We start from the raw sequence: 24,866 nt of genomic DNA, 5'->3' as shown, positions 1-24,866 counted from the left end.
CCGCTCACAATACAGTCTGACACTCATCATTTCCTCATTCCATACTTTCCTATTTGTAATATATACAGTCATTCCCTGGTCCTTAGGTTAAAAACTCCTAATTGAATGTGAGTTTTTAAAACATTTGAGCATGTTATATTCTTTATACACAAAAGGACCCTAAAAGGAACAAATGAAGTATACATGGAAATAACTGTCTCAGAATGTGGGCATACCAGGTTAGTGATATGATGCAAATAAGAAAAAAATAATAAGGTATTCATTGCTGAGACGCTTCAGAAAATGTTCCATTCATCTCGTGCTTTGAATCTCAGAACTTCCAGGTGATAATGAAGACAAAATCAGCAGAAGGGCAGAATTTGTCATGCTCCTGTCTACTGACTGGTGGCAGTGCTAGGGCTTCTACAATACTACAGCCCTTAGAAGTATTACTCATTTAATTATTCATTCACTCAATAAATACATGTTAAATACCAGGTACTCTTAAACTTCTAATAATAAGCAAAATAGAGTTCTCATGGTACTTGCATTTTAATGGGGGACACAGACAATGAACTATTAAGCAAAAAATAAATCAGTATGTAACATAATGTCAGGCTGCAGTAAAAATATATAAAGCAGGGAATAGGGATTAGAGCAACAGGATAGAATTAATAGGGTGAGTGGTCACCAGAGCCTCCCCAAGAAGGTGGCACCTGAGCAGAGATTTGAATGAAGCGAAGGAACAAACCATGTGTATAACTGGGAGAAGGGCCCAGGCGGTGGAAACAGCATGTTTCCGGGGCAGAAAATGAACCTGGTGGTCCAGGCAAGGAAGTCAAGATGACTGATGTGGGTAAACTCAGGGGAAAGAAGGAGAATGTAAGGTGGAGAGGAGGAAAACAGGTTCTAGAGCCTTGCAACAAGAGCAAGCACTTTGGATTGTGCTTCAGTGGTTAAGAATCCACCTGCCAAGGCAGGGGACGTGGGTTTGAGCCCTGGTCCGGGAGGATCTCACTTGCCATGGAGCAACTAAGCCTGTGAGCCACAACTACTGAGCCGGCGCTCTAGAGCCCACATGCCACAACTACCGAGCCCACGTGCCACAACTACTGAAGCCCGGACGGCTAGAGACGGTGCTCCCCAACGAGAAGCCACTGCAATGAGAAGCCCGTGTACCGCAATGAAGAGTGGCCCCCGCTCGCCGCAACTAGAGAAAGCCCACGTGCAGCAACGAAGACCCAACATGGCCCAAAATAAATTAAATAAATAATTTATTAAAAAATAATAATGTATGTTAAGGTTTTGCTTATGGGTTGCATGTTGGTGACGGGGAAAGGAGACAAGGATGACTCCATGACCATTTGGGTGAGCAACTGTGTGAGCAGTTGGGTGAATAGTGGTAGGATTCAATCATATGGGGAGAGCCCAAGGCAGGAGCAAAATGTGTGGGGAGGGGAGAGGGGAGGGTTGGGCGTTCTGCTTCCGACAGGTCAAGTGTGACGGGCCAATTCATCTCCGGTAGAGACGTAGGCAACTGATACAAAAACCTGGAGTGCAGAGATTAGATCTGAGTTAGAGCTGTAAACTTGGGCCTCATAAGCATACGGAGAATTTTTTAAATCATGCGCCTGAATGAAATTAGCCAGCATGAACATAAATACAGAAGCATAAAGGTCCCAGAGCCTCCAATGTTTGGAGGTAAAAAAAAGATAAGAAGGGTGCAGCACAGAAAATGACAGAGGGAAGGCCCAGGAGGGAGAGGGGATACAAAGCGATGCCTATGAGTCTCACGCAACCAAATTCAGCACCAAATCAGACAGGCTGGTCCCTCACTCTCTCCCTAAAACTCACAGTCATACTGTCTCTTCATACAGATTATCAGTGTTTGTACTTTGTACTGAGCTTATCCATGCCTTTTTCCAAAAGGAGGTCTGGGGTTCTTTAAACTTCCTTTTGTATAAGCTCATGAGGTGTGATTTTTTTTTTTTTTACATCTTTATTGGAGTATAATTGCTTTCCAATGGTGTGTTAGTTTCTGCTTTATAACAAAGTGAATCAGTGAGGTGTGGTTTTTGTTTCCTTTGTTCCCTGATGCAGCTCCGCAGCTAGAATAGTGCCTGATTTAGAGCAGGAGCTCAATTAAATACTTGTGGAGTGACTGGAGTGTGAGTAAAAAGAGTAGGAAAGGGCACCAGTGGCCAGACAAGTTCTGTGGGTCAAATGAAAACGTGTGTGGTGAATATGAGATTCCTGTGACTGTTAGTCACAACACTGTAAGCTATATCAGTTGACACACTTTGGTACACTCCAGAGCAGATATGGTACAACTTTAAATGGAAACATCTCATTGTAAAAAAATGGTGGAGAAAGGACCCTAAGGAATGCAGTAACAGTATTAACTGAACCTTCAGCATTTGAATGTATGGACCAGCAAAAGTATCAAGTTTATGGGCATGTATAAGTGCCTAAACTAATGGTTAGTCTTGAAGATGGAAAGTACGTAGTAAGGCTTTTAAATAAAATAGCAACCTGGATATATGGTCCTTCTAAAGGCTCCCAGATCGCCATAATCAGGAACGTCAGTCACGCTATTAGTAAGAACGGGAAGGGCTAGACAAAGCCTAGTAAGACGGTAACATTTTAAGGTGATGACTGTATTTTTTCACGTTCTTAACTATATGTAATTTCTTAACTGCTCTGAGCAGTATAAAAACCAAAAGTTTGATACCTTCAACTCACGTTTTTTTCCAAGGTTCAAGCTACTTTCTTTGTCTTCAAATATAACTCTCATCACCTCTAAACACTTAGGGAACCACTTACGGATTGCCTATTTATCTTTAAGACTGTATGTTTGCATCAGTGTGTGTGTGTGTGTGTGTGTGTGTGTGTGTGTGTGTGTGTGTGTGTGTGTGTGTGTGTGTGTGTGTGTGTGTGTAAGCATAAAAGGTACAAAATTAAAATCACAGCTCATACCTGAATCTAGTAACAACATACAGCAAGCACTGGGTTTTTAAAAACATTGTTACCAATTCTCACAAAATAATACAACTCTCTAAATAATAAAAATAACAAAGCTAACGCTGTTAAGAGCCAAAATATCCTTCTTGTATCTTAATCCCAAACCGTTTTGTGGCTTTTAATATAAGATTTCTATAATTCAGGAGTTTTCAATGTCATCCAAAATTTGATATATCACGTACCACTTGTTTTATAATCTGATTTATTGAGAACTCTCAGAATGTTGACTTTCTCTCTGCTGGGAAAACAGTAACAGTCATTCTAATTTTTATTCTTCTTCTTTACTTTTTCTAGCATGGCTCTTGACACAATATCTCATTATATTTTCTTCTTTGAAGAAATGATTAATCTTGGAAAAATCCTTATTAATAACATGAAATAAAATTATGCTAGAAGATGCAAATTTCTCTCAAAATTATGAAGAGACAGAAATTGAAGCCTGTCAAAGATTTTATTACTTCTGAAGTCAGTGATATTGAAAAGAATAAAATTACTGAGTCCCTAACTTGGTGAGAAGTTTCAGTTAAACTTAGAATATATATTACATATTCTATTCATTTGTCTCAAAGTCAGGAAATTCTCTCAGAGTAATACGTTGAAATGAAAGAAGTATCTACCTCTCTAATACAATCTTCTGATATTATTTTCATTATTATTTTCAAATAATATTATACATTATTTTCATTCTGAGTCTGATAAGAATTAGGTTATTTATAGCAACTCTAATCCAGGAAACTCTTGCCTTTATCATACACACTGTCATAAAACTACAGAATCTTTAAGTTAGATAAGACCTTAAGGATCCTCTAGTGATGAAGACCATACTCAAAACAGATAACCAACAAGGACGTACTGTATAGCACAGGGAACTTTGCTCAACATTCTGTAATAACCTAAATGAGAAAAGAATTTGAAAAAGAATAGATACACGTATATATATAACTGAATCACTTTGCTGTGCACCTGAAACTAACACAACATTGTTAATCAACTATACTCCAATATAAAATAAAATTTTTTTTAAAGTAGCAGATTGTGCTACTTATTTCTCCTATTTTCCTTGACTATCATCCATTTTATTTAACCTTCAGGCTTACTGACATAAAGTTATATATAATTTTCTAACAGATTGTGCTTTTTAAATTTAAACCATGACATTCTCAAAATAGTGACACATTCAGTTCTCACATATGCACTATCCTCAGAGATTCTTAGTGCTTTAAATGACTTTCCTTTCATTATATGTGTCCTATTAAACAACACAAGCACAATGTGAACCTTTTTAGGGATAATACAAACACATACAGTCACTCCTCAGTATCCGCAGGGGATTGATTCCAAGACTCTCCCCCAACACCAAGAATCCTCAAGCCCCTTGTATAAAATGGCATAGTATTTGCATATAACCTACACACATCCTCCTTTATACTTTAAATTATCTCTAGATTACTTAAAATACATAATACAAAGTAAATGCTATGCACGTATCTTTGAAGGATGGCGATTTCAAGTGTTGTTTTTTGGAACTTTCTGGAATTTTTTAAAAAATATTTTTGATCCCTGATTGGTTGAATCCATGGATGCAGGGCCTGTGGATAAGGAGGGATGACTGTACTAATTTTCTAATGTCTCCTGATACAAGATAGCCCCTCATTTAAACACATGAAGGGGGTTTGGGGTCGGGGATAACAGAAGAGTCAACATAAACTTATTCCACTAATTTTTTAATCAGGGAGAGATACCAATTGATAGAATTCACTATATTACTTCATTTACTATTAAAACTCTTTTAAAATTAACATTAAGATTTAGGTACCAGTTTAATCATTCATACTCGTCTAGAGGAAAAAACAAATACTTTAACAAGACCTATTGTTTCATTTAAGCACATGATAATACTTGTCCAGTATTCCTGAAGCTAATGTGGGACGAGCTGTATTAATGATGTTCTAAGGTCACTGAGGTCAACCAGAAGGAATGTTGGAGTTTGATGCTCATAATGTTGCAAAATGCTTGCTTTATTCCAGGCATTCCTAGGAATCTGTCTGTCATCAAATTTGGAAATTCTCCAGTAAATCTGGGTGTCTCTAGACAATTAACTGTCTTGCTATGTTAAAAACTCACCAGAAAACAGGAAAGTAGAAAAGGCCTCTACCAAAATGTTCATTGCAGCTCTATTTACAATAACCAGGACATGGAAGCAACCTAAGTGTCTATCAACAGATGAATAGATGAAGAAGATGTGGCACATACATACAATGGAATATCACGCAGCCATAAAAAGGAACGAAACTGAGTTATTTGTAGTGAGGTGGATGGACCTAGAGATTGTCATACAGAGTGAAGTAAGTCAAAAAGAGAAAAACAAATACCGCATGCTCACACACATATATGGAATGTAAAAAAAAAAAAAAGGTCAGGAAGAACCTTGGGGCAAGATGGGAATAAAGATGCAGACCTACTAGAGAATGGACTTGAGGATACGGGGAGGGGGAAGGGTAAGCTGGGACAAAGTGAGAGAGTGGCATGGACATATATACACTACCAAACGTAAAATAGATAGCTAGTGGGAAGCAGCCGCATAGCACAGGGAGATCAGCTCTGTGCTTTGTGACCACCTAGAGGGGTGGGATCGGGAGGGTGGGAGGCAGGGAGATGCAAGAGGGAAGAGATATGGGGACATATGTATATGTATAACTGATTCACTTATAAAGCAGAAACTAACACACCATTGTAAAGCAATTATACTCCAATAAAGATGTTAAAAAAATAAAAATTTAAAAAAAATTTAAAAATTGAAAAAAAAAAAACTCACCAGAAAACAGCTAAGTAGAAAAGGCCTCTAAATGATAACTATTTTGTGCCAGCCTTCTCAAATAGTTCCTCGAACTGAGAGTATCATTGCTGGTAGAGTTTAATGATTGTTTGAAAAGTCATTAATCATGTGTTACTTCCTTTTCAATGTAAGTGCCCTAAGTGTTTTCATGGACCACTTAAGGAATTTTTTAAAAATGTGATTCTCATAAACTATGACATAAGTGGATATTATATTTTTCCTAATATTCTCAAGGAAAAAAATGTAAAGTCTGGGTTATTCATGAATGTAAGAAAATTCCAAATTGATAGCACTCATCTCATTGTAGTAAGCATCTGCTGACTTATCTATCTTCTCTGTTAGACTGTAGACTTCTTAAAGGTAGGACCTGGTTGGTTGATTAATTCAGTCATCAGATATTTATAAAAGAGCCACTATGCACCAGACTTCCTGCTGGGCTCTGAGGATACCAAAATAAGCCCTCGAAGGGCTGAGTTTTGGGCCAGAGAAAGAAGTTAATCTTGTAACATCATCAGTGAGATGAAGGAAAAGTATGCAGAGCTATGAGAAAGTTATAATAGTAGAAGGAGAGAGTATAATCAGGGAGGTTGGGGATGGTTTTCCTGAGAGAATACTATTTGAATACTATTGAAATGTGAAGGATTAGTAGTTAACCCCATTGTGGGTGTGAGGGACTGGAGAGGGGCATGTGGTGTATGGGATCCCATCTCCGTCAGTAATTACAGCATGTGCAAAGGCCTTGGGCAGAAAGGAATACATTTTCATGAAGCAGAGAGAAGGCTGCTTAAGCTGAGGCATCATGAGGAAGTCAGAGCATGCTGGGAAATGAGGATGCAGGGGTACACAGGGGACAGACTATCAAACACTCTGTGGCCAGATGAAGAATTCTGATCTTTACTACAGAGAAATGGGAAGCCACTGGCTCCACAGGAGTGTATTCAGTGATGAGACCATTTTGTTGTTCTGTTTTGGTTTTTGGTTGGGGAGGGGGAGAGAGATGATTGCTTTGGAGCACAGTTTAGAAGGGCAAGAGGGAATTCTAAGAGAAGGGTGAGTACATTCATGGAGGCATACAGGTAAGAGACACCTGTAGATTGGCATGGGGTGGCAGCAGCAGAGAGGGAAAGAAATCTGCACTTTTCTATCCTCACAGGCTAAGAGAATGTTCACACACAGCAGACACAAAACTGGTTACTGAAAGAATGCACAAAATGCATGTCATTAAGGCATTCGATTCATTTTCACATGTAAAAAGAAAGCCGTTAAGAAGTCTTGATACACACACACCTGTGCCACCATCACTATCCCTGCTGCAGCTCTGGTTAGCAGATTCTCTTTCCGCTGCAAATGACTGAAAGTCTAAAAATAGGCTATAATAGTAGGACTTAAGTATCCTCTAAATGCTTTAAAATTAGGCAGTTAGAAAGACAGAATTTTCACTTAGCATAAGTGGGCGAAAATGGTAGGATTTAAAGCAGTATTTCGTTAGTCAATAATGTGTCCTTGAAAACGGCAAATGGGATCCTTATTCCTTGTCAACCTGCCTGCATCTTACCCCATCCTGATTCTCCAAAATACAAGCGTGCACCAACTTGCAATCACAAGCATTTCAGAAGTCAAAAGGGAAGCCTAATATAAAATAGATGCTATCTTCCTTACTAATTTTTTCTATAAAGTATTTTAATAGATACCCCAGAACTACTGTTCTGTAGGGAATATGGCTTGTTCCCCTTTTTTAAAACCCTACCTTTTTCTAAGATAAAAGGAAATGGTTTACACACCTTCAAAAGAATATATGAGGAATAAAAACATGACTCATCTCTCTTTAATTCTTCGTGTGCTTCAACATAGAGAAAACATTTTAAAGTAGATAAAATATATACATAAATATAGAAGTTCAAGTTTGGGGAATCCTCACTTTACATATCAGAAAAATTTCTGAACAGCTACAATCTGGCAGACACCTTGGAATAAATATTCCATTACTGATCATACTCAGCTCCCCACAACGACCACCACCAGGACAAGAATTTTGACTTTTGTTTTTTGTGTGTTTTTTGCGGTACGCGGGCCTCTCACTGTTGTGGCCTCTCCCGTTGTGGAGCACAGGCTCCGGACGGGCAGGCTCAGCAGCCATGGCTCACGGGCCCAGCCGCTCCACGGCATGTGGGATCTTCCCGGACCAGGGCACGAACCCGTGTCCCCTGCATCGGCAGGCGGACTCTCAACCACCGCACCACCAGAGAAGCTCATCTAGTTTATTTTAATGCTTCCCTCTTGTCTCCAATCCCACCTTGCTGACATGTTTGTGGTTAATGTATCTCTTTCTGTATTTTTGCTCCTTGACACGAAGCCCAAGTATTTCTTTGTTAACCTCAACTTTCACTTCTGTCTTACTTTATTCTTAGGCTAGGTCATGAAACAATTTTTTGAACTAAGCACAGGAAAAACATTTTGATCATCAGTTAATGTCTGCCAGAATACAGAAAAAAAAAATAATGTAAAGGCAGGGAGAAAGAAAAAATAAAAGAGATTAGTATGTCTATGTATTTACAAAAGACCACTGTATATATGCTGTTAGGTCTCTCTCTCTTCAGGAAAATCCACAACGGTATAATTGATATATCAAAAAGTAAATACTTGGATTATACAACTCCTGCTTTGATCTGGAAATGGCTAGATTATAAAGGCTTCATGGCGCATGTATTTTAAATAACCAAGTTCCTAGTTTAGTGCGTATGTAATTTGATTTATCTAAATAAAAGCTGTAGAAATAAGACTAAGAATACCTTAGATTTGAAAGCTGTACTGTTACAGTTTACATAGCACTTCAACATTCATCATGTCATATGAGATTTTATACATGCAATAGATCTCTAAAGTTAGTAGTTATTTTAATCTAGTTTAAAAATGAAAAAAAACCAAACAAACCAAAAAACAAAGGTTCAGAGAAGTTAAGTCCCTTGTCCAAATCATTCAGCTGGTTTAGTTGCAAATAGAGGACTTACATACAGGTTTTCTGATTCAAAGCCCATTATTCTCTCCAGGACATCATGTTAACATCTAAAGCCACGCTGTAACTGTAACATGTAAAGTTTACGTGCCTAAGACTTAACATGCTAACACTTTGACAAGTCTGTATTAGAGTATGTTTGATTAATAAAAGCTTCTTGAAGTCTGTATTGTTTTACAGGCAAATGCCTAAGCAAATTTGAAACAATAATAAGACACTAGAATAATATAAAGACTGCATTAAAATATGCTTTTGAGATAAAGATACATAGTAGCTCTCCAATAAATTCCTGTTAAAAATAATAGTATTTAAAGGCAAAGGGATTTAACATGCAATGATTCCTAAATGAAATACAAGAATCACAGAGAGACGGAATGAATGTTAAAATCCAGTTCTTCTCCTCTGACTGGTATGACAAGTTATAGTATGCATTTATCTTCAACTACTGAACCCTTAATATATTCAAAGGGAAAAGAGAGATTAAACAACAGGTACAATTAATACATGGTAATGGAAGTCTACATCAGTAGACCAGTAGATTAGTTTACATATAGTTCCTTTGCAGAGGGTTATAAATCTCAAAATGGCACAAGGCAGGCTTCTGGGATGCTGAAAATGTTCTGTGTCTCGACCTGAGAAAACGGGCAGATACATGTAAAACCTCATCAAGCTACGTCATCAAGCTGTTCTCAAGATCTGTGTACTCTGTCGTATATACGGAATGCCTCAAAAATTTTAAAAATAAAATTATAGCAAAACATAACATGGGAAACCAAGAAGTTAAAATAGGTAAGAAGCTAGAGAGAGCACAACAGCAAGTATTTTTATGGGGTCCCCATCAGAGCCTTCCTCTATCATGAGAAGGTTAAGGAGTATACAAAAGCTCTGTCTGAACAATTTTCATAGAAATTTTTCTACGATGAAGAGAAGTCAAACAAACCCAGCCAACTTAGGAGAGCTTTCTGAAGACAATTTCCCCGTTAATTTTGGATAACTGAAACAATAATGCAAGAACTCAGGCAATTTATGAGAAATATATCTTAAAAACACCCAAATACTGGAAGGAACAATATTAGAAAGCAAATACAGCATTAAGTAGTCACATCCAGAAACTATCATTTCTCAAAAAATGTAAAGAATGTAAAAGTTATTTGCATATATATACACATACACACACGTACATGTACCTAGTTCTCAGCTTATCCACTGTGGCTTTTATAGAAATGACTTAATCCTTAGGTCTTCCTGTGAATGGAATGGGACTTATAACATCTCTATCAGTACACTCAATGTTTTCTTACTGAAGTCACCCCGACGCTGTCTCAAAACCTGTAGAGCATTGAGCTAAAATGTGCCTTGGCAGTTACGAAGCCGGATGCAGGAAAGCGTAAAACATAAACTCTGCCGACTGCTATGAAGTCTTAAAGCCCCACGGCAAGGAGAGTCTGTGGAAAGTGAGTGACCGCCCTGCAAGGCTCTTTGAAAGCAAGTGTTTGGGAACATGACTTTCAGCTACGTGAATTCTCAGAAATGAACAAAAACTGACTACCATGGGGTGAGGGGTGCTAGAAAAGTCGCTTTTGCCAAATCCAGGCTTACTGTCTCTACTATGAAGCTCCAGTGTCTGGAATACAGTCGACATGCAAATCTGTAGTCAAGAGCATTAAAAGAGTGCAGTTAAAAATTGTTGGTGTATAACAGCTCATTACTTTATCTATAAGAGATAACCAAACACGAATTCAGAGGCCCAGTTTGGCTTCACCCCTCTGAAATAAAATACGGCAGAAGCTGCCATTTTCATTCATTTGGCCTTTAATAATATAACCTTTTGATTTTCAAGTGTGCTTTGGACTAGTATATAAAGTTACAGTCTTCAATTTCACCATAGGTAACGCTACTTATAAACAACCTTGAGGACCTTACCTTGGCCTATGACGACCATGCATCCAGCCATGCAAACATGCATTCATGCAACATAGCAGCACACAACACAGTGCAAAAATGGCAAAGAAAACCAAGTGATGGCCATGCTAGTATTTGTTCAAGGGTCTCCTTACCAAATAGTGAAATCCTATGCCTGACAAGAACTCCAAGTTTGCAGAATAGGCTGAAGACAAAAGAAAAACAAAAGAGAAAAGGGAAAAGGGGAAGGGAAGGTAGAAAAGACAGGGAGAAATTAAATTAAAATAAAACAAAAAAAAGAAGAAGAAGAAAAAAGAAAAATAAACAGCTGATATATGAGCCGGAAAAAAGCAACATGATGTCACGCAGAAAGAATCAATTATCTGAGCAGAATGTGGAGTAAAGATATTAAAGAAAGAGTCTTTGAGTGCATATCTTTAACAAACATGGTTAAAAAAGCACATATTATAAGGAACCAAAAAAAAATCGAAAGCAAAGCTAATTAATATAAAAGCAATCTATATGAACCCCGTAAGAATATAACTACTAGAAAACCACAAGGAGAAAACTTTAGTTTTATCTGCCCCAAAGTACTACTGAGGTTCTAGAAATTTGTTGTTATGGATATCATTTAACAATGGAAGTATGGTGCTTTGGGCATAAAATGTTTACTTTTAGTATGTTTTATCATTTGGCCTTTCCTTCTCCCGGACCTTGACCACACCCCTTACACATATACCAAAGCATCCAGTGAATCTGAACACAATGAACTAGAGAGAGAATTTAAACAACTGATAATCCCTCAGAGAAAAACGTTACAGATGTGATAACTTAAAGGGCTTCTAATGCTAATTCATGACTTGAACATTTATTTCCTCTAGACTAAGTTCCTGGGTCTTCATGTCCTTCCTGGTGGTCACCAATGGGAGATTCCACATAAGGGGGCCCAGCACTCAACATGATGGCATTGGTACGCACTAATGCTTGGATCACAGCCCAGAGCCTGGACAATATCCGTTCTTGTCCTGTCACGTCTGTCACCAGGCAGTCTGGTGGCTTTCTTGCTGGGCCCTATTTTTAGGAACACTCAGTTTCATGCTATAATCTCTTCTAAACATCCCTCAGGATTCAGCTCAGACATGTTTACTCCAAGAAGCCTTTTCTAACACCACGTGTTCCTTCACCACTCCCAACCCAAGCTCAAAGAAGTCCCCTCCCAGCCAGGGGCCATCTGCAAATATCTACCAGGACACTTAACCTCCCGTATTACAACTGACACTCTTTTCACTTCTATCCAACACTCTTCTGAACCCTCAGAGAGCACCGGTGGTCCACAGCCAGAACTTACCAAAGCCCTAACCTTGAAAATCCATTTGTACAGCACCCCCCCCCACTCAGCTTGATTTTCCCAATCATGATGACAGCTATGTCCTCACTGCCCCATCCTCTCTTGCAAAGCTTTCCCATCACCAGCAGTGTGCAGATGTACACTCGTCAGGACTGGGGAGACAGGCTCTATGCCATGGAATCAATGGTGGCAACTGCTCACGGCAGAATGGGAGAAAGGAGTCAGGATCACTTTTATTACAGTGGACCACTTTTGTGGACCACTTTTATTACAGTAGCCTTTGGCCATCATCTCTCACTTCAGTAACAATGTGAAATAATGTATTGGTGAAAATTAATTATATAGGGCATGGGGTAGCTTTTCCAAGAAGATATTCATCTGCAAGTGCTTAAGTGACTTCGAGGTCTTGGGAAATCTCTTATCAGTGCTAAATATTTTTCAAACAATGATCTATTCAAGTAGATGTTAGACGTAAGATTAGACATTAGCCCCCCCCCCACCCCAGAGCAGCATTATTTATCTTTAGGCTATAATTGAAATGAACAAAGACCATAAAACAAAAGCAACTTTCTCCAGGTGCCCTCATTCACTGAGCTTTCTGTGTGTTAACAGGGATCTGTCTCCATGTAAAGAGTGATTACATCTTAGAATTGTACACACTTTGGATTCTTGGAATCTAGTCTATTTTAAGCGACATCTTTTACCTCTTACTCGCTGACACTCTCTAGTATCCAGAGTGAAACATTCTGCGACGTTGAATTTATAATACTAGGATTACGTTTTTAACCTATGAATTTGAATTATGAATTTATAATACTAGAATTATGTTTTAATCTAGACCCGGGGTGCTTTGCGGTGATAGGAAACAGAATTGCTCTGTATCCTGAGCACATTTATGTTGGAGAATCTCTCCGAAAAAAATGACTTCTTATGATATCAGCTGCTTCCCAACTCTAGGTGTTCCTAATTAGTAACAGATGTGCCACCAGAGACACATACAGATATATAGAAAGCTAGGTCCTAAGAAAAGACAAATCGTATCTCTCTCCCTTCCAGTGCCACCCTCTTTCAGGGTGTAGCTTCTGTGCAGACTCTAAGGTTTGATTATTATAAACTTTGGCCTGTAGTCTTTCTAAAGACAATTTCCATAATCCCGTTATCCCCTTTCTCTATATCCCTTCATTATTAACATTCTTAAGAATTCATTCTGCAGTTTCCTCCCTGACTCATTGCCTTGTGAGTTTGCTTTCCACCTCATCGCTCTCCTGAAAAACACTCTTTTGAAGTTCTCAGTACCCTCTAAGTAGCAAATCTAATAACCTCCTTTTCCGTCTCCATCCTAGAGAGCTAGCTCTCCACAGTACTTGGCATCATTAACTACTTAAATCTGTGAAACTCTGGTTTCTGTTTTACAGTATTACTTCCCACCTCCTCTCTAATTAATTGTTCTCTCTATTCTTCAAAGATCCACTTCTGAAAACCCTGGAAATGTAATAATTCTCCAAGTTTTGGTTCAGACCTTTCAGCTTCTCCCCGATTCTCCCTTAGTTTCATCTGCTTTCAGAGCTTCGAGCAGGAGATGGGTATAGATTATACCCAAATATGTCATTTCTTGCCCTGATCTCTCCAACACCAAACACCTACTTCCCACTTTCTGCTGGATATCTCCAACTGAATGACCTGTTGGTACTTTATCCTTCCATATGGTACCTCTTTAACCAAATTTGAACTCTTCTTCTCAAAACTAGTTCTTCTGAAGTTTCTTGTTTTTGCTAGTGAGATCAATATTGTTCCAACCACTCAACACTGAAACTTCAGCCCCAGGTTGGCCTCCTCCTTTCTCCTTGAGATAGGACTCATTCCCGAGGCATGCTTACCTTCCCTCTTCCGTGTTTCTCAGACGCAGCCCCTCTCTGCATTTACATCTCCTGTGCACTCCCATCACTTTATATATGGCTCATTTACACTCATCACAACGTAGTTCATGGTTAGCTCTATACGTATGTGTCTCCTCAGCTATCCTTTTAAGTCCATTGAAGTTGGGAACTGTGCTGTTGTATCTGTGTGTTTATCCTCAGACCTAGGACAGCACCTTGTACCCACGGGGCATTCAGAATACTTGCTGAACAAACCCACGGGTAGCACCACCTACTGGAAGCAGCACTTCTGTTACAACAGCTTGCATCCCTGCCATAGCTCCTAACGCCTGCCATGGCTTCCCAGCCATGCTACTCTTATCAATCCTACTTATGCTCCCAGACTGTCCTCATTCTTCTATTTAAAAAGCGTCAATGGCTTCTTAGTGCTAATGAATTAAGTAAAAAGAATAAAGATATTTTGACAGTTACTCTCAATTACAGTGTTCCATCATGAATCTACATAACCTGTATTTCTCCTAAATGACCAGCTTCTACGCTGTACGTTGATATCTAAAAAATATACCTTTTTCTTAATCTCTGACCTACATATTTTTTAAGATCAACTTTAAATGTCATGACTTCCATAAATCTCTAGCCCATCCATACCCATCTAAGGGGTTCTTACTTTACTTTGACTCCTACAGCACCGCTCAGCTTTCTGCTGCTGGAACAATATTTATTCCCATATACTTAGCCACTGTCATGTATACTCCTGGAGTGCAGATGCCCCATCTCACTCACCTCTGTGGACAGGAGAATACTGAGTGTAGACAGGAAATGCTCGATACCTAATTTCTAGTACCAGGAGGTCTCTAAACAACTAATGGGAACAACCTGGTTTTAACTGTGGAGAAATTAATTTAGATCCACATAACTACTGCTACATCCAACTGTTAAATACAAATTAAAACGATCGTGGCAATGCTCATCATGTGTATACAGGTATGTTTGTTTATTCACAGTAGCAGGGCCAGTTCTTTTTTTAAACCTGTTTTATTGTATTTTTTACGTATTTTACTCATTGAAGTAATATTTAACTGAAGTAGTAAGAAATCAGAGATTTACAAATTTCAGTGATTCCATTTCAACATGCCAAACAAATTATTTGTCTTTGTTAATGTGATAGTGATGGTGGTTGTTTTAAAACATATCTTTATGATTATTAAAGTAAGATTTTTTCATTTTAAAAACTTGGAAAACACATAAAAATAGTAAGATAAAATCTACAATGCACTACCTAAAGAAAACCACCATTAACATTAAATTTATTCCTTACCAATACTTTTCTATACATAAAAATTTAGGTTCTTTTAAAAAATCCAAATCAATACTATTTGAACAAATGTTTTATTTTTTAAGTGATAATTTTCCTAAGTTATCATGTATTTGTACCCATCATCATTTTAATGACTGGACAACATGTATCATAATTTATTTACCATCACCTTATTCATTTTTCAACTCTGATTTTTTTCTCTCTGAGGATAAATTCTAGCTATGTTTGGCATTAAAGTACTGTGAAGAAATCAGTTACTTCTGTTGTTATGTCTCTCATTCCTGTGTGTTGGAATTTTAATGGCATACATTAAATTTTAATGGCATACATTCCCTTTTGCGGAAGTGCTAGTGGGAGAAGTAAAACTTACCAACCCTCTTTCCAAGAAGTGAAGAAAAAAATTGAAGATGAAATCATTAAAAACTGGGGCAGTGTTATTAAAGGCCCCAAAACTACATCAAGGGAGGCTAGCACAGAATCGTGATGCTCTTCTGATTTCTTCTATGAGGGATATAGTTGGTAAAGGAGAGTTAGTTACTTCTGTAGTTAGTGAACAGTTCTTAGAGTAAAACTGAAAAATGAATGGCAAAAACAAGACACAATAAAAGGGGAAGGGAAAGAGCAGAACTTGCATAATTTTTTTTCATTTTTTTCCCTATATTCTCCAACTATATTTTGATTTATGTTAATGAATGTGATTAAATTAACAACACCCTCTAGGAACAAAGTTTCTGTTACAAAAGGTTAACTGGCCAGGAAAGACTAGGAGACTGTGCAGTAGCCTTGGTTCCATAGTGTTTAATGATAACTTGGTGTTGTGGCATTTTCCAGCTACTGTGCGCACCCACCATCCACAGGGGAACAATGGGGCCAGTGGTGTGGATGAGTGCGCGTGTGAAATGAGGAGAGATGGGTCTCTCTCTCCCCTAGGGAAGGCGGAAGGAAGGCCATGCCATAGTGGGGAAGGGGGGGGGTTATCTGCATCTTGGAAAGTAGCTCTTCCTTCCCTTTCCTTCTGGTAACACAGTTGGTAGAAACAAAGTAAGTTACTGGAATGGATTCTCTGTTATTTTAACTATCATCCATTTTATCAACTTCACAGGAAGCTTATTATTTGAAGAAGTTTGGAAACATTTTTAATGCTGCTGCAATCTTACATCACATGATTGGCTATCTACCTGTTGGCAGACAACCAACTAGACAATAAATTTGAGTAAAGAGATGAGCTTAAGATCCCACCCCCAGTGCTATGCCCCACAGGAATCTTACTTCCTCTTAACCCTCTGGGAACAGTCTATATTCAATGTCATCTCACCCTGTCCAATAGGCTGATACTGCACTGCCATTCAACATATCATTAAAGTCAAGTCTATGCTATGAATCTAAAAGTGCTCTAAAAAAAGTCTTAAGAAAATAAAAAAGAGGTTTGTTTCCCAGGCAAGCCTCTGATGACAGATCCACAGATACTGTGAAAGGATAAATATATATTCTTTTAAGATGTTAAACTTGTGATAATACGGCTAAACAGCAATAGATAACTAAAAAATGTCAAGACCAAGGAAAGCCTGTATTCTACTTTATACAGGGTACTCATTTTTATAGAAATTTTTTTCAAATACAATCTAAAAGTTGGTTTGGACTCCTGTGCAATGTAATACAGAAGAAGGCTTTCTCAGTAATTGATTCTCATGTATACTAAGTGCTGGCAGAATTTTGAGGACTCAAACTTGAAATCCTCAGCAGAATCACAAATAAATCTCCAAAGAATACTTGGGTTTAAAGAGAAATAAGAAAGCACTGCTAGGATGCTGGCTTGACTGGTGTGAGCAGAAAACTTTAAAAAGTATATATGTTTACTTCATTTTATCCCAAGACGGCTCATAATTTTTTAAAATTTAAAGTTATAATTTCTGAAAATGAGATTCTGCTGAAAAATACAGGCTGGCAAAAACATTCAATTTGAATACATTTTCAGGAATCCAATGTTAAAAGGTATCATTTAACAAAAAATACTAATACAGTGATGCCTCTCCAGCCTCTGCTTGTGGATTCTGTATTGGGTATTTTGTTCCTTCTACTCAGCGTTACATTTAGCAGTAAAATGTAAGAAAACTCAACACCTAGAACACATGTGTTAACTTGCCCAAACCATCCTTCGCATAGTGTTTGATTCCAAGGGGCCAGGGGCCGGGGAACATGGGTGGGAACTCTTCGCATGATCCTGCTTCAAGAACCTGAGATGCTCGTTCTCAAAAGGAAATACACTTAAACAACAGTCTTTATTTTTTATAGCTATTTACCTAGTCACCATTTCTTTCTCTTTGTTTGATGCATGTCCTCCAGAACACAGAGGTCTGCTGGCTGCAGATAAGAAGTATAAACGATGGTTTTTGAAATACTGATCAATTAAAGGAAGAACAACCTGAAAGAAAGGAAAAGAAACAGATCTACACAGTGGACTCTTCCAGGGGATGAATGAGTGCTGAGTTTTTAGAGCAGCCAGAGTTCTGTCCACATGCAATAAGTCCCCAATAGCCACAGCCATGCCAGTCAGCACCATTTCAAAGTACGCCTCTCCTAAGTCTCACTCTGCTGTCTCCAGTCCCTATATGTGTGTGTGTGTGTGTGTGTGTGTGTGTGCGCGCGCGCATGTGTGTAATTATAAAAAAAACACATCAGATTTTCAATGGTTTGAAATTAGCCTCAATATTTTCTCAAAATGAAACAGTCTTAATATTTTCACATCATGCAGTTCCGTGCCTGAAAGGTTCAGAAATAATCAGTGATGACCTTCTACTGAGTCTCTACCATGTCTGAGGATTGTAACTGACATGCTATCATTTCATGTATCCCAGTAACCACTCTGTACGGTAGCGGCCATCATCCCTGATTTCTAGGTATTAAATTGAGATGTAGAAAGTGAATGATTTACTCAGAGTCACATTGCCGCTTACCTACCTGCACAAAGCTCTTACCTGGCCTCTGGCAAAGCCCACCTCCCGATTCTGCCCGCTAATCCTGATGGCTGTTGGCCAATTCCTCCCCCTCCTCCGTCCACAGGCTTTGTGCCTGCCATTCACTCTGTCTGAGATGCTCTCCCCACACCCCATAACCCACTCACTTCACTCCTCCTGCAGGCCTCAGCGCAGTGGCACTTCATCAGATAAGCCTTTGCTGGCCTGTCAACTAGATGAACTCCCTGCATCCTCTGGTCTTTGAACATCAGTTGCAATTTTATATTTTATATGTATGATTTTTGGGGTTAGTCTCTCTCCCTAAGGGTCTCTAAGGCACACAAGAGAAAGAAACATTTCTGGGTTTGTTTCCCATTAAAGCCCTCTCCTGGCCTCTGTGACTACTGCTTGTTCTGTTTCATTTACCACTGATGCACCAGCGCTTAGGACCTTGTTGCAAGCCTGTAGCAAGCGCTAGATAAATATTTGTTGAATAAATAAATGAAAAAAGTAATAATAACTGGCATTACCAGTATTTAGACTCAAGTCTGTCTAAATACATTTTTCCCCTACAAGGTAGGTATATTTTTTAATAGGAATACAAAAGCTTTTAGTGATCTTCCTAGGAAGTGGTGACACTGCCTGAACTTAGTGATTGACATATAATAGGTTCTCAATAAATATGTGAATGAATGAATCATAGACTTAGTAGAAATTAAGCCACATTAGGCATGTATCTGCAAACAAAATCACTAGGGGCGCTGCGTGCACAGGCAATGAAATACAAGAATGTATTTTAAACGTGTGATTAGAGGCCATGAATACAGCACTTCTGATCACGGGTTCTCAAGGGCGATTACATCCTAGCAGAACAGATAACCAGCAATGTGCAGCCCAAGACAGACTTCAGAGGACTGATACAGATTTGGGGTGCAAGACTGAGTGGAAAGAAAAGACAAGAGAAATCTCCCTTACAGTAAAGGGTACAATTCTGAAAACATATAATAGAAACCAAATATTAATCAGTCAAAATAATATGTCATTTTTTTCTGTTTTTTTGTTTTTTTTGGTACGCGGGCCTCTCACTGTTGTGGCCTCTCCCTTTGCGGAGCAGAGGCTCCGGACGTGCAGGCTCAGCAGCCATGGCTCACGGGCCCAGCCGCTCCGCGGCATGTGGGATCTTCCCGGACTGGGGCACGAACCCATGTCCCCTGCATCGGCAGGCGGACTCTCAACCACTGCGCCACCAGGGAAGCCCATAATATGTCATTTTGTAAATGACCTATAACCACCAAATGCAAGTACTTTGAGAGGAAATGGGCGGAAATCATTAGGTCTTCGGGTTAACTAAAACATATTGTAAATAGGAAAGCTTCCCAAGGGCATTCTGTCTTTGTGCTAGTGAATCTCCAGGACATAATTCCATGCAGGGCACAGACTAGGCTCAGAGTAAACACTGAGTACGTGAATGGACCCAATGTGGACACTCTGCAACTCTTCATCTCCTTCCCGTACTGGCTGGAGTGTGCACACAGCAAATTCTTGATAAATTCGTATTAAACGGAATAAATAAAAATCATGGGATATACTCTAACTATGAACAATTGATCCTCTCTGAGCCTCAGTTTTCCTCTTCTGAGTAGGATTCAGGTCCCACAAGGATTCTATAGTATAGGTTCTTATACATACCCACTGATAAATTAACTCATGCTTTTCCTCTATAACAAAGAAATATTCATCTAAAAATTTTAAATCAGAACAATATTCAAATGTTAGGAAATAGATGTTTCTCCTTTATGTCATATGATAAAGCCAAAAAAGAGAACTTTGAGTCGGACTTCACGGAGGATAAAGTCATTTGAGAAATACGGTACGGAGAGCAGAGCGAGTTAAAGCATGACCAAAGGTGCTGGGAGCACATTTATCCCACATGATCCATGCAGTTATTTTCATGCCACAGAATATTTAGTTAGAGTAGAATTCACATTTGTAGACAAGTGCATTCCATAAAGAGGCAACGATCTAAAGAGTAGATTTGGTAAACAAACATATTGAAGGAAATACAGGATGGATTGTATACTGTACTTTAGCAAAGAACTTGATTTCTTGTTCATAAGGGAAATGTTCTCCTTTGCTTCTGCTGCCACCATCTGTAGACATGAAGAGTTTTTAGGTACATGTTGCACTTCAAACATTGCAAGATATTCACCCCAAATGCTAAGTTTAGAACACATTGCTAAATGCGTTACCCCACTAAACTGAATACAAAAATATAAAGGCTAACTTCAGTTGTGTAATTTAAAAAAAGATTAAAAACATACCCAAATCAAAATTAAAAAGCTCTTGAGACAGCCCATACATGTGGTTACAAGCACAAACATACTGGTGTAGCTTTGAGATCTGATTGACAAGTAGGGAGGAAACTGGAATAAAGTAAAAATCCCACATTTTTAGCAGGAAAATCCCACATTCTCTTTCAGTAAGAAAGAAGCTCCCTGGGGTGAGAAAAGTGAGTGGAAAATAAGTAAACGTAATTTGTTAGATTTTAACACGGACCTCTAAATAAAGATAGTGACTTCTTGGTGTGACTGCAAGTTACAGCCTTTAATATTAATATACCAGTGGAAAAATTTCAGGAAGCCAGTGCCTGTGATGACGGGGAGGACCACAGCTGTAATACTAGGTTGGAAAATTAACATTCTGCTAAAGAATAAAAAAGTTCACCGGTGTCAAAAGATAATTTCCATAAGCAAAGCAAAAAGCCCTGGATTTTCCCCGTGGTGTAGAAAATGAGTTCAAGGTTAAGAACTGATTGACTGAATGCGTTTAGCTTAGAAGGTGGCCTTTCCTACCTCCCTCATGCATATAAAGGAGGTTTCATACATATAGAAGAGGTAGCAATAAACTATAATAACCATGATGCTATGCAGAACAGATTGGAGAGCTAAGAATTTCAGAACTGGATATAAGGTTTCAGTAAAATCTGTACACAGAGCTTCCATATTTTATAAGAATCAAACTGACTTTTGCTTGAAAAAGTTCTTTTGCACATAGAAATATAAACAATTTGAAATACACTTTATTAAATCTTAAGCATAAATTCAGGATAACTTTTAGAGAACTTAGGTAATACTTTGTAAAATCAGACCGTGCTCTTCCCATGAATAAGTAAAAGAAAATAATGGCTTTTCAATGCTTGCGAATTTCAATTTCTTTTAAATCACTTTTGCGCTAAATCTCTCTCAAGCATATTACGCAGAATAGCTGGATCCACCTCAGGGACCTTCTCATATAAACGTTATTGAGACAGAAATTTGTACCTATCTAAATCTGCTAGTATTTCAAAGAACTAAATAGGAAATATCTTTCCTTTCATTATATATTTTAACAAAAATGCCTCTGTAGAAAATGTGAAAAGATTTGGAGAGAGTATGATCTGTGATGTAATACAAAACTTCAAAAAAGGCACAGGCATATTCTTACCATCACCATGAGTCTATGTTTAAGAATGAATATATTAAAGATGTGTTGCAAAGGCAATAAAGTGTAAGATAAAAGAAGACGGTATTACAGAAATTTTGGTTTTTAGTAATAATGAAAAATGAAAATGAAAACAAATGATCGTGTAGACAATCTCAACTCTGCTTCTCCTCTTGACAGAATTCTTGTACATAATTTGCCCTGCCAAAGCCACCTGAAAATGGAACAGGTAACATCAGCAATTGTAAAAAAAAAAAAAAACTAATTTTGTTGGGCTCTATATTAATCTAACCTTATTTCTCCACAGAATTCCGTTCATAATACCTTCTCTATCGTATAGAAAGAAAGAAATGTGTGAAGTGGGTGAATCTGCCCTGTAGTTAGCTTCTCACCACTCCTTACACACAAACGCTGTCCTAGGAGGTTTATTCAGAAACTTGAATATAATGTGAATAAAGCAAAGCCTAAACACATTTTACCCTTCAAAGTTCTGTTTCTGCTACCCATACCTAAGCAAAAACTTTGCTTATTCCCTTTCCAAACGATCACTCTTTATTCCCTCTTCTCCTCTCTCATCAAAAAAAAAACGCTGGATCCCAGAGCTGCTACTCATACAGATACTTTTAAATGTGGATTAGAAATGTCAACACTTAACTTTGTGCATAAAAGCTTCAAAAGTTCACCATGGCCTCATGCTTGTTCTTTGGTCAAATTTCATTCAGACTAATTTGGCTACTAGTCAAGGTGACTATCATATTTAAAAAAATATATTGTTGGATGAGTTACAAAGAGACTGCATATTATAGATTAGTTTGTATAACTGGCCTTTATGATAAAGATGGTTAAGAGAGGAAAAATATAGCATTTGTACTGTAGCTAAAGAGGCAGGTGGAAAAAGAGGGAGGTTCTTTAAGAGGACGATGCTCAAGTAGAAAATCATATGGGGGATCTAATCATATTGGGGATCCAGGGGCCAGGAACAAGAAAATACCAGAGCTCGAATTTCTATAAACTTTAATCTGATGCTGTGCTGAAAACTAATATAAATCCTAAGAAAACAGCAGCAAAAAAAGCCCTTGGTTAGGAGGGGTTTGTTGCTGATGTACCACTAAGGGATCTAGGACTATGGGCCCCAAGGAAAGGGGCTGAAAACAGAAAGAATGAGGGTTAAAAAACCAAAACAAAAACAGAAAGAGAAACTTAAAACTGGAAAAGAAAACAAGAAGATGGACCACCAGCAGAGCACACTGCCTTTCAAAAAGGACCAAACTCTACTCCTTTATATCCTAATACCAACCAGTGGCTGGAAGGGGATCTGACACAAAGGTGAGTAACTGACAACTTGAATTTTAATTCAGCAATGCTGAGGATAAACACAAAATAAGAGAAGTGAGAGGAGGCTGTCTTGATGATCTGTTCTGAATCTTAGATTTAAAATAAGGAGTTCTTTTTGTACTTAAATGGCACTGAGCCAGATGGGGAAGAGGTCTTTCCTTTTACTCTAAGAGAATAATCAAGTATTCTGTATTGCAGATACTCTAATATAAATCTGTAACGCTGCACAGGCTAAACTCAAGGCCTTTACATTGTCTAGAAATTTGGAGAATCCATAGAGTTTTAGTTTAGTTTTTTTTTAACAGCAGAGAAATTAATGTCATAAGGAAAGATTTAAGTGTACCTTAAAATCTGATGTCCATCCAATGTATCTTTCAAAATGAAAAATCAATGCCAATAAACATTTTAAGGAGAAAAGTATTACATGTTAGATTTTTTTTAAGTTCTCAAAATTTACCCATCCTTAAAAATGAGTTTGCCTATTGACTTGTAGACTCAAATTAGTATTATGATGGATAGAAAGTGTTTATACCATCCGGGAGCAGACCACAAGCATCCCAGTAGTCTATGCTGTTCTATCTCCTGATGTTGTAAACGTTAAGAATAACAAAAACTGGGCTGTTAGTAATAGGACTATGGTACCTACCAAACTCCAGGATATACTGGTGGGCTTCGTCCACATAGCGAATGAGTTGCTGAAGGAAACTATAGGCAAATCGTTTCTCAATAGAAGGAGTGTCCAATTCCAGGTCCTTGAATCCTCTAGAAAAGCAAAAAGGAAAAATGGAAACCAACATCTACAAAGACTATTAGAAGGTAAGGTAAAAACGAAATATACTTTGTTAAATACCTATATATAGAGAGAAGTATATTTAACATTTTACATATAGCAATATATAGATGGGTATAGACACACACACACAGATACAGATAAATTTGCAAGGTTAGCTAATATTCTTGCAGGTAAAAACAAAAAAGATTTAATTTATAAAAAATACTTTGTACCTGATATAAAACTGTACTAAATAACTATTACTATGTAATAAAATGTTGCATTTAGAAAAATAGAGTGTCATTTTTGCCTAGGGATTTTGCCTAAATGATGGATGGGGACTTAACATAAGAAGTGTAAGGAACTCAATTATGTGGCACAACAGCTAAGGGCATTAATGTTTCTGACACGTATATTTTGAACATACTAAACAGTAGCTCTAAGATTTAAAGAGATCACTGAGTTCATTTGCAGCCTTAAATCTGATAGGGATATTTAAATATTCAGTCTTATAACGAGAATGTGTAACTGGAGTAGGTGTACTTTTACCTGGATACAGCATAGCCATTGATCTGCAGGAACTTGAGGATGTCCTGTGCTTTTTCCCTATCCTTGGCTTTCTCTTTGGCCGTCAGTGTATCATAGGGTACCAGCAGGGGATGGTTTCCACCTCCTAAGAGGATGTCAAGACAGGAACACAGCACAGTAATTAGAAAATAATGTGAAATGAGATACGGCTGCATGTATAATAGGACTGCACTACAGAACTTCTGGTGTCCTCCACTTATACACAGGATATATAGGACTCACGTAAGACTTCCCTCTCTCGTGCCCTTAATGCTCCAATTAATTTAGGAAACCTGTTCAAAAAAGACTGTGCTTATGCCTTCTAAGAGGCAATTAAAACATGAGCATACAGGCATTTGTAATTTCAAATGCCAATGACATCTGTAGTCACACAAGAAAGGAAAAGAAGCTGTGTTCTCCTCTCCACTGGAACTCCAAATGCAGAGTGTATTTATGCACCAAAA

At 38.1% G+C, this 24,866-nt stretch overlaps 1 protein-coding gene across 1 annotated transcript in view; it reads right to left on the bottom strand.

The window, feature by feature from the left end:
- RYR2 (ryanodine receptor 2) overlaps positions 1-24,866 on the bottom strand; it is a 542,915-nt gene that overhangs the window by 139,959 nt on the left and 378,090 nt on the right. Inside the window, exons 60-64 of the mRNA XM_060126891.1 lie at positions 24,385-24,508; positions 23,710-23,825; positions 20,334-20,398; positions 17,595-17,716; positions 10,907-10,956 (exon numbers count right to left, since the gene is read on the bottom strand). Coding sequence (XP_059982874.1) covers positions 10,907-10,956; positions 17,595-17,716; positions 20,334-20,398; positions 23,710-23,825; positions 24,385-24,508 — 477 coding nt within the window. The remainder of the gene's footprint in view (positions 1-10,906; positions 10,957-17,594; positions 17,717-20,333; positions 20,399-23,709; positions 23,826-24,384; positions 24,509-24,866) is intronic.

Source organism: Lagenorhynchus albirostris, chromosome 16 (assembly GCF_949774975.1).
Source record: "Lagenorhynchus albirostris chromosome 16, mLagAlb1.1, whole genome shotgun sequence".
Classification (NCBI taxonomy): domain Eukaryota; kingdom Metazoa; phylum Chordata; class Mammalia; order Artiodactyla; family Delphinidae; genus Lagenorhynchus; species Lagenorhynchus albirostris.
Note: the sequence above shows the minus strand (reverse complement) of the source record. Positions and strands in the feature narration are given on the sequence as shown.